This window comes from Trifolium pratense, linkage group LG2 (assembly GCF_020283565.1).
Source record: "Trifolium pratense cultivar HEN17-A07 linkage group LG2, ARS_RC_1.1, whole genome shotgun sequence".
NCBI lineage: Eukaryota > Viridiplantae > Streptophyta > Magnoliopsida > Fabales > Fabaceae > Trifolium > Trifolium pratense.
In genome coordinates this window covers 20,596,485-20,607,484 of record NC_060060.1, presented here as the reverse complement: position 1 = coordinate 20,607,484, position 11,000 = coordinate 20,596,485, and the positions used below count along the sequence as shown (strand labels likewise).

The window sequence follows — 11,000 nt, the reverse complement described above, 5'->3', positions numbered from 1 at the left end:
CGAATACAAGACCTCTAGCATAGAGATGTACGTGTGCCGGATTGGGTTGTGTTTGACCAAAACCAAAACCCGAACCACATAGGATACTCCGGATTGGGTCGAGGAAAATAATCACCCGTTATAACATTGGGCCGGGTTGGATAAATCCACTAATTTCCGGGTTGGATTGGGTTGGGTAGTGGGTTACCCAAATTATTTTTGTAACTTTTTTCACTATAAAAAATAATCACATATTTTTCGTGTAAACCCACTAATTTACGGGTTAGATAGTTTGCTACCGAAAATAATTTTTTTTGCTTTTTTTAATATCAAATGACGAAATGATGAATTATAATATATATTCATGAAAATTATTCAAGTTTTTCTTTTTATTTTTTAAATAGTGCGATAAATTATCATATTTGTTTATAAAAATTATTCAATCTTTCTATTTTCTTAAAAAATAGTATAACTTATTTTAAATATAAAAAATATTTAATGATCAAATGGAAAAATCTTTAGTATTTTCAAAAAAAATATTTCAAAAAACATAGCACTAGTGGGTAAGTGAGTTTTTTGGGTTGGGTCCGGTTTTACCCGTAACCCAATTTTTTTATGGGTTTTTCATTTTTGAAATCCATACCCACCCGCTTGCCCGACCCAACCCACTTTTTTGAGTTGAATTGGTTGGGTTTGACCGGGTCAACCGGATTTACCCAACCCATGTACACCCCTACTCTAGCATACTATCCAAACCCGGGACCAAACTTTGGCTTAAAATCAAATATTTAATGGAAAATGTTAACTAGTGCCCCAGTAGTTAAGGAGCTAAATAAGGTATGAATGTATTGGAAATTGTGTAATTTACTTTTTATATGTATAAAAAATGTTCTTTTCAATATAAAAATTACTCATTTTGGTATCCTTAAGTAGTGTCGCGGTACTGGTTAGCCGGACACATATTTGATTCTATCAAACAGTCAAGCGTCTTAGTTACTACTTTTACCAGGGTTTGTTCGTGTCAGCGTGTCTGTGTATCAATGGCGGGAGTGAAAGCTTCATCATCTAAGTCCATCCAGCGACGTCGTCCTCCCATAGTTCGTATTGTTGTCGCCGGAGACAGTCAAACCGGTAAATCCAGCCTCATTCATGTCGCGGCCGGCTATAAAGCTGGAACAAGGGTCTTTAAGAATCCTGTATTGCCCCCTTATTGTGATGCTATCCCAATCAAACTCATTGACACTTCTTCTCGGTAATAATTTCCTTCATTCATATCCATAATTGAGACTCCAACTGTTATTACCTTTTCACATTTATGTTTCTTATTTGCTTGCTTAATTAAAACTGAAATTTGAATTCATGATTATTGTTTGAGAAATGTTTACCCTAATCTGAATATTCTTCCTGTGATTGTTTGTTGTAGTCTTGAGGACAAAGATATAGTTGATGATGAACTAAAGCAGGCTGACTCAGTAGTCCTCACTTATGCGTGTGATCGACCTCAAACACTTCAAAATCTAACCACAATTTGGCTCCCTCATCTTTGCCGATTAAAGGTACTTGTTTTTGCATCTCAACTTTCTTTTTAGAGAATGTAAGTATGTTTGACATAGATAGATAGATAGATAGATAAATATATTTTAAGTAACTTCGTGAACAGGTCAAAGTTCCGGTTATAGTGGTTGGTTGTAAGCTTGATCTGCAAGATGAAAATCAGCAAGTGAGCCTAGGACAGATGATGTCACAACTAATGCAGCAGTTCTGTGAGATTGAAGCATGCATTCAGTGTTCAGCATATAGTAGTATCCAGGTATCTTTTATTTATACATACATACATACATACTATTGCAATCAAATTCCTCTGTTTTTTGAAATCTTATTTTAAAGCTCATTGCTACAATTATATTTGGATTTTGTTTCATACAATTGTAATTAAATTCCCTTGTTGAAGGTCTCTGATGTTTTCTTCTTAGCACAAAAGGCTACTCTTTATCCCACCGCTCCTTTAGTAGATAAGGAGTCTAAAACTCTAAAACTTCGATGTGCGTGGGCTTTGAAGCAGATTTTTATCCTTTGTGACCGTGACAGAGATGGTTCTCTTAGTGATGCTGAACTGAATGATTTTCAGGTTTTAATTTTTTCTTCTCATAATGAATGTTAGAATGCTGGCTTGTTTATTACCCCAGTATAATAGTCCGACACCTTGTAGCTTGAATAAAAGCTTTGTTCACATCATGTTATCCTAGGTTAACTTGCGTATAAGATTTGTCAAAATTCTAACAAAACTTTTTACAGGTTCAATGTTTCAATGCTCCTTTGCAACCACATGAAATTTTGGATGTAAAGAAGGCTGTGCAAAAAAAGTCGTCTATAAGTGTGAATGAACGAGGACTCACTTTGACAGGATTTCTACATCTTCATGCCCTTTTCATAGAAAAAGGGCCTATTGAGACAATATGGACCGTGCTCAATAATTTTGGATATAATGATGATGTCAAACTTGATGATTTCATTCCACCTATGAAACGTGCACCTGATCAGGTGTTTCTTTTGAGATGAATTGTGGCATCACATATTATGTTCTATATATATATATTATACCTGTTTGTATTCAATTTGTTGACAATAGGGAACTTATTTTACTCTATTCTCATTGGATTTAATGTCTACAGAGTGTTGAATTGACAAATCAAGCAATTGGTTTCTTGGTGAAAATCTTTGATGAGTTTGATGGCGATTCGGTATGTTATTTGTGCAAATAACCTTGAATAATTTCACTTTTTCATGCTGCTTCCCATTCATTTTTGGGCATTTTCTCAACCGACTTTATCATTATACAATTTGCAAATTAACCATATTGTTTCCTAACTTCAGGATAAGGTGCTGCAACCCCGTGAACTTGAAGAATTGTTTTGTACTGCCCTAGAAAGGTAGATTGCTTGTAATCTTATGTTGTGCAATTTTTCAAATGTACATACATGATTTAAGGATGTGGTACAATACGTGTGACTTTGCTTCTTCATTGTTTTTACAAAAGTCCAGCTATGACATTTTTATATGTATGCCTTTCCCGAATTTGAATGTCAATTAGGACTCTTGGCAATGCTATTGATATTTTATGATTTTTAATTGCAGTCCCTGGATTGAAAACCCATACAAGGATGCTGTAGAAAGGAATGCATTTGGAGGACTATCACTTGATGCATTTTTGTCAAAGGTGCTCAAGTCTTTTATCTTTGTCTTTAGTCGCTCTTCCTTATACTTTGTTGAACAATGTTTGTAGAAAAGTGATGGGCTTCTATGGATAGTTTTATCACTCGATTTGAAAATTATTTGAGAATCAAGGTTGTCTGAGTTTTACATGTCTGTTCTGTGTATCTTTTCACTGCATATAGCATTTAATTTACCTCAGTATTGTTATATATTATATGTTTTATGTTTTATGGACAGTGGGCACTCATGACACTTCTAAACCCAACTTTTAGTGTGGAGTACTTAAAATACATGGGTTATCCTGGTGATCCATCATCTGCTATATGTTTGACTAGGAGACGACGTGTGGATCGCAAAAAACAATGTTCAGAACGAAATGTTTTGCAGTGCTTCATTTTTGGGCCTATGAAGGCTGGAAAATCTGCATTATTGAATTCTTTCATCGGAAGGTATTTTAGTTGTTACCTTGAAGTTCCTGGTAACAAAGGCTTTAATTATTGAGCATCATATTGTTGAAATTCATAATGCAGGCCAAGTTCTGATGTTCACAATCCAACCAACAAGGATAGATATGCTGTAAATGTTGTTGATATCTCTAAGGTAATTGATCTTTTATTGACATTTGATTTGACAATAGCTTCTTACTGTGACAGAGAAAGACATTTAATTTCTTTCGCCTTTTCTCACACCAAAGTCTTCATTTGATGTATTCATTTTGTACATGTTGACATTTATATATTCCGATTCATGGTTCAACATTTTGTTTGCAGGAAAACAAAAAATATCTTGTGCTGAGAGAGATTTCTGAAGGTGGAGTCACAGAGCTGCTGGCCAACAAGGAGTCTTTAGCCTCATGTGACATTGCAGTTTTTGTTCATGACAGGTGACCACTTATATTAAAGTTAATAATGCCAACATGTGATATAAATTACGGATTACCTTTTTTTAAAATTTTTTTTTTTTTATCGGCAAAAAATTGGTTATTATAAGGATAGGTTTCGATATTAAATTATTACTTGGTGCCTTCTGTGTATATAAACTCAAAAATGATACCTCGTTTATGTGGATTTTTACTCATATGCAACTTTTCAACATCTGAAACAAAAGCATTTAGAAATTCCATCGTGCATTTGGCATTGATTTTTCAAACTAACAATTGTAAATCCTTCCGGTCCCTATTATTATTATTATTATTATTATTATTATTAAATGTACCTTATTATTTTACACTAATTAATAATTTTTTGTAAACTCTAATTAATTTTCTTAATGTCATCAAAAAAAGTAATGGTCTTTCCTACACTGCCCTTCATGGGAACATGTTTCATGAGAACAAAAGGGTTGTTGCAAAATAAAAACTCTATTAATTAAAGATGACATCATTCAACTTGGATGAAAGTAATTAAATATACTTATATTTCAGAGCACCAAACGTTTTTTTTCTTCTTTTTGCTTATAAATTATAATTGAAATCGGTAGTACAAACATAAACTTCAAACAACTTAAAAATAAGATTCCAATTTGGGTGGGCTAATTTAGCTTCTTCAAAAAAAAAAACTTAAAAATAAGATTTACAAGTCATTATGTGTTATGTGTCTTCCATTAAAAAAAAAGTCATTATGTGTTTACATAATACCTGGAAATCTACTAAATACCTGGAAAGTGTTTGTTGTGTAGTTCTCAGCTGACAAAATATTAATTTTAGGTCCGACAATTCTTCATGGAAGGCATCTGAACTCTTGTTAAAAATTGCTGGTCATGGAGAAGACACTGGCTTTCAGGTGCCCTGTCTTATAGTTGCAGCTGAAGAAGATCAGGATTCATTTACAATGGCTGTAAAAGAGGTAACTATGGTATTTTTCATTAGGAGAAAACTTACAAACAGTACTTTAGGTTTAGGTACTATTTATCCTGTTGTCCACTAAAAATGTAACACTTGTATAAGTGATCCACATCATACACGTCTCAGTTCACAAGTCCATCAACAAAATCAATTTCAGATTATATAAAGATTCTTCCTCAAATTTTGTCAATTCTTTTTTAAAATTCCAACCCTAGTTTCACTCTTTAACTCTCCCAGCTTCACTGTTATTTGTCAGTTTAACCAGTGAGTTTTACATTGCCTTACTAATATGGTATTTAATTGATTATTGCAATTAATTGGAGGTTGGAATAGGCGATGTAGTCTTTTATAGTTGGGGTTAGGTGCCACCATTCTCATGGAAGAATCTATAGTTTTTCATAGACCATCATCAGCATGGAGTTTCTCGACGGAATATTGGAAAAAACCTTTGCTGGTGCCATTGCTTCTGTTGTTAACAGAGATGTAACGGGGTCAATGGAATTAACAGGCCTTGGTATGATGTGGATCACTCAATACACGTGTTAAATTTTTAGTGGGTAACAGGATAAACAGGGGTACTGTTTGTAAGTTTTCTCCTTTTCATTAATTTATTTATTTGCATGGTCATATACATAATTGTACATGCATATTGTTGGATGGGTTAGATAACTAGATGTTTAACAACGTGAATGACATGTATGTCTTGGAATTATGATTCCATCCAAACTTTCTGATTAGTAATAACTATATAGCATGTAGTAGTCTGTGTATATGTATGCTTTGATCTTCAGATTGACATTTGATTAAGCAGATTGAAAGCTAATTTAATTTTTATTGTTTCACCTTTTGTATATTGTGATGTTTTGGATTTGTGACATTTTTTGCGCATTTATTGTATGTCATCTTTGAATGGCAGTTTCACGCCATTAAATAAGATATTGGTATCGTCAAAAAACAAAGATTTTGGAAATATTGCAATACCTCATTTACAAAAATAAGGCATTGCACCTCATTTACATAAATATTGCTATACCTGTTTCAAGCAGAAGTTTGAAACGGTTCTACAAAATACTAACTATCTTTGGTTTGACTTTATCTTTGATTTGTTAACTATGATTGCTCTAATAAGCTTCATTAATTAGACAACTATTGTTCTTATTACAACACCTTCTTTCATGTGCATTTTAATATAAGTCCGTGTTCTGTCTGATATTGTTGGTGTTCATTTTATGATATGACTCTGTCTCCATTTGATCTGATTATATTTGGAAGTTCTGTTTACTTTGTATTTTTTGTTTTGTTTTCATATTCTATATTGTGTTAATTTTAACTTGCTAGTATGAAGACAAGAGATTTGTGCAGTGAGTTATTGTGATGGAGAGAAGATAAAATGCTATCAAGGGATGTTGTATTTCCAAAAATAATGAAAATAATTTTCATTGGTTCAGGAATGCAAGCCAATTGATCACTAAAAGAGTCTATTTTCTGCCTATTAACAAGTAAAACTAATATAAATTTTAGGAAATGAAAATAGAAATGTTTTCCCAAAGTAAACGGGGCCTTATATTTGTAACATTTTCTACTGATTTGCAAATGAAGGCAGAAAGTGAAGAACATAGTGTGTGTTTGCTTTATGCATAGGAGAATTGAGTTTGGTAGAATTGAGTCTGACAGAATTGATTTTGGTTAAAAGTGAGTTTAATTAAATTGGTTTATGTTTGGATACATTCACGGAAAAGTGATTTTCATCAATTCATGTTGTTTCGATAATTTGAATTAAAATTGCTTTTGGGTATACAATTACCAAAATAGGTTTTAGTTGTACCAAAATAAGTTTTAATTGTATTTTTTTTTAGAAAATAGGTTTTACTTGTATTTAAAACTATATATTTCAAAGCCACTAGGTTTGATCTAGTGGTGAGAGATTTAGGTAGTATGTCATAGGTTCTGGGTTCGATCTCCAGCTCATTCTAAACAAAAAAAAAAACAACTATATATTTCATCCTTAAAAAAAACATATATTTCAATAAAATATTGTATAAAGAAATAGAACATTTTTTAAAAAAAAAAAACCTAAAATATAGAACAACTTGATTATTTTAAGTTATTAAAAGACTAGTATTTTTATTAAAAAAAGTACACTACTATCAACAAACAATAAAAAAAAAAAAAAACCCAACTTAAATGGGCCAGAGGCAAAAGTAACGAGCCCAAGAATCTGTTTTCTTCAACCTAAGCAATGGTAGCCGCAAAACCACCGTCATCGCAGCACTCAGGAATTGAAAAATAAGTTTAGGGGTTGAGGGTACCAGAGGAAGATTAAGAAAAATTATACATGCCCCACATCATTTAAATCTCAAAATCGATTTTACTGAATGTGAAAGCTCCCATTTGTAGCTTCTAAGTTACTCGCGTTTGGGACTAAAACTGCGTTTTAGAGAATCGATTCTGCAACCACCCAAACATCAAGGAATCAGTTCAAATCGCGTTTCGACATCCAGACTCGCGTTTGAGTAAAAAAAACGCAGAACCAAACACATGCATAATGTTATCTTTTTCATTTATGGGTTACCTGAGTTTCAGAACTTGTCAGTAAAAATTATACTGATGTCTTCCACGACATATATAATCATGGCACACGACACGTTCTTTCTTGATGCCAATGGTGTTTTGTAGGTTAGTCAGGACACAGGAGTGCATGCTCCCATGCCAATCAGTGTGAAGTTAGGGGATTCCAACAATATATTTCACCGAATTGTAACTGCTGCCGAGCATCCTCATTTAAGCATTCCAAAAACTAAAGCTGGAAAACTCCGCAAGCAGTACCACAGACTCATAGATCATTCTCTTATGTTTGTTTCAGGTATATGGTTTAGTATATTCTCACTAAATAAAATGAGCCTATTAACCTGTTTAAATTTTGGGTGATTTGATTTGTCATGGTTCATGTGTTCTCTCTTTTGGTTTTATAGCTCATTTTGATTTTCCAATGATTTGTTATTTATATATAACCTTGAGGTGTTATTCAAATGAACTCGTCCCTGTTGGTGTTTGCATTTAGCTTGTTTTGCTTCTCATGCATTGTTGTTGGAAGACTTTATCTGAAGTGTGGCTTTTGATTCTTTGTTTAATGATTTTATTATCACATAATATTGCAGTTGGACTTGCAGCGGTCGTGGCGTTTGGGGTGGGTACTGTAAGAAAAAACATGTCTGGTTAAAAGACAGGTTTTGTGAATGGGTCGTGTGATCATTCCATGCCTTAGATCTGGATGCAGCCTGCCTAACATTGAAGGCTTTTTAAGCCATCTATTGCCTATGGTCAATGCAGTGACCAAGCTAGAAATTTAGAGTAGTGGGAGCATTATATATAAATTTGTCGAATTAAATATGTAAATAACATTTCATTTTTTAAGCCCCGTTTATATATCATAAATTGTTTTCTACATGTTTTATATTCTCAAACAGTTGATAATTTTCTCATTATCAATTAAAAAAATTCTCTATAACAATGGAGTTTTCACTATTACTAACACAAAATATAAAAATAATTATCCTTTATTTAAATTATAAATAACATAAAAAGTAATTATAATTATATATAATTTTATATTTTTGTGAAATTTAACATGGATGATTTATATGATATAAACTTACAATCTAACGGTAGATTTTATAAAATTTGTATTCGTTATAGTTTTATTCATAAGTGGTGTTCATAATAAAAAAATTATTCAGTTTTTTGTCAAGTAAATAAATAAATAATAGTTGAGTGTTAAAACTTAAAATGATTTTTTTAAAACAAGCAAACTTAACTAATCTCATTAATTGACAATAGTTCAATACAAGGATCAATCGTATCCAAAACATGTTTAATAGCCTAAGAAATGGTTGTTCGTGCAAGGGTGCGAATAATCATCATAAATAGAATTTTTCATAAATTGGTGTAAATAACACACAATTCACATCTATTATAATTAAAAAATAAAAAAGGGAGTAAAACCTTTGTGATTCAGTGTAAATAATATACATTTTACACCCATTATAATTAAAAACTGGTGTAATATATAATTTGTATGTCTATTTTAAAATTGGTGTAAATTCCTCATATATATATATATCCCTGCAAAATCTGTGTTAAATTTTGATAATAACAATACATAGGAAAAAGTTTTGTAGCAACAATTTACAATGAATAGACAGATCTGTAAAAAAGAGCTGAATAAATGAAGGAAATAATCTCAATGTAATTAGTTAATGAATAAAATTAATATAATATATTTTTGGTTTTCACCATCAGTATCGAGTCCACCGGACGGTCTAATCTGGTTCGGTGGGTCAATTTTGGCATCAGGTAGTTTCAGCCTCCTCCCGATCGCAGTTGTGGGGATCGAACCGTACTCCTCCCTACCAAATCCAGTGTCAATCACCATTACACCAACTAACGATTTTTAATCGTTGCAGATTTATATACGTATATGCTTCGTGGACAGAATGTGAAGACTGAGGGAATCATGTATAGTAGTGATTATAAAATTAATGGGAAACAAGATGAAATATAAATAAATTAGCAACATTGCCTAAAAAAAATGTAAATAAGCAACAAGAAAAACTTGTTAATAAGAAAAACTTGTAAATTATGTCCATGTAGACATGATTTACATGGACTACTATAGAAAACACTATATGCAACAGCTATTCAATTCTATGATCTTCAAGTAAAGCTGTTGAATGATTGATAAAATCATCTTCTGATACTATTTCTTGAACTACCTTCACTTAACAATTCATTATTCACTAATGATACAAGTGAACAAGGTGTTGATTCAGTTCATGATGCTGAAATGGTTTTGGAGAATAGTGAAAACAACTATCTTGGTCAGAATCTTTCTTTGTCTAAATCTGGTTGTAGTAGCCCTTCTGAGACAAGTAAAGGTGCTGATTCAGTTCACTTATCTTTTTAAAAATATTCCACTTATCTTTCTTTTTTTTTAGTTTATTTTTGGGAATCGATCTTAAATTTATAATTAATTGCTTATATAAAGATACATCCAAACACTTCAATTCATGTAAGTATTTTTCGGTGTACATATTCAAACATAAAAAGCTTATTGAGTATAAGAATTTATAATTTAAGCTTTTGTGTTATAGGCTCCATTGCTATAAACATTTGTATAAGCTGTTTATGTAAACGGGGCCTAAGTCAAGACAATTAATCAAATAAAATTATTATATGATTATCAAAAAAAATATTATATTCCTTAAAAAAAACATTATTATCTGACAATATCTTACATTTATTACGACAAATTCTACCATTGAGTATAACTAAAATAGGTAAAACCTTCATCTCACAAAGGATATAGTTTACGTATGCTAAAAAACAGAGAACAAAGTATATCACCTCGAGACCCTCTAAAAACAATACCTCAAACATGGAAAGCTGAAAAACTCAAGTTATATTGGAGTTAAGTTATGTACGTTAATTAAATATTTGTTTGAGGAGTCATGCCTTTACGGCGGAGGAGTGTTTAGGTATGAACACAAATCTTAAAATCTATAGGCAAGGCTCAGACTCTCCTCGAGTTGAGTCTACGCCCAACATAGAATACTCTATCGAGCTTCGTCGTCGCAATACAATTAGGTAGAATGGCCAACTCGTGATGTGGGAGGTTCACGCCGCAAGACTTGGATCATTTATTGAGATCTTTCCACCATTCCCTGTTCCAAGTATAACTCTGAACACTCGATAAAGTTCCTCACACTTTTCGAGCGAAAAACTTACTCCCTCCGAACACAATTATAAGAAAAATTCATTTTTTAGATTCATTGAAAAAGTAATATATTTGGTCTTATTGAGTAAATACATTACTTTTTCAATAAACTTAAAAAGTGGATTTTGCTTATAATTATGTTCGGAGGGAGTATGAAGTAAACCACACTTGGTAACACATGTCGATGACACA

The 11,000-nt window shown here is 32.2% G+C and overlaps 1 protein-coding gene across 4 annotated transcripts; it reads left to right on the top strand.

The window, feature by feature from the left end:
- Nucleotides 1–934: 934 nt before the first annotated feature.
- Nucleotides 935–8,482, top strand: LOC123906723 (mitochondrial Rho GTPase 1-like). Of its 4 annotated transcripts, none has more exons than XM_045956693.1 (14): nt 935–1,231; nt 1,403–1,535; nt 1,640–1,789; nt 1,931–2,107; nt 2,275–2,520; nt 2,652–2,720; nt 2,854–2,909; nt 3,115–3,196; nt 3,430–3,641; nt 3,723–3,792; nt 3,963–4,075; nt 4,898–5,036; nt 7,712–7,898; nt 8,194–8,482. In XM_045956693.1, the coding sequence occupies exons 1-14, from the start codon at nt 1,020–1,022 to the stop codon at nt 8,253–8,255; spliced, it is 1,908 nt and encodes a 635-aa protein (XP_045812649.1). In that variant the 5' UTR covers nt 935–1,019; the 3' UTR covers nt 8,256–8,482. The 4 variants fall into 4 exon arrangements, 3 of the variants coding, with proteins under 3 accessions (XP_045812649.1, XP_045812651.1, XP_045812650.1); XR_006808979.1 differs by having other exon boundaries at nt 966–1,231; nt 7,717–7,898; XM_045956695.1 differs by lacking the exons at nt 7,712–7,898; nt 8,194–8,482 and adding an exon at nt 5,369–6,099 and having other exon boundaries at nt 966–1,231.
- Nucleotides 8,483–11,000: the final 2,518 nt, after the last annotated feature.

Excerpts from the sequence above, each read along its gene's own strand:
- LOC123906723 (XM_045956693.1), top strand. The coding sequence starts at position 1,020 with ATGGCGGGAGTGAAAGCTTCATCATCTAAGTCCATCCAGCGACGTCGT. Across the intron at positions 1,232-1,402 it reads CTCATTGACACTTCTTCTCG|TCTTGAGGACAAAGATATAG; the intron begins GTAATAATTTCC and ends TGTTTGTTGTAG. Across the intron at positions 2,521-2,651 it reads TGAAACGTGCACCTGATCAG|AGTGTTGAATTGACAAATCA; the intron begins GTGTTTCTTTTG and ends TAATGTCTACAG.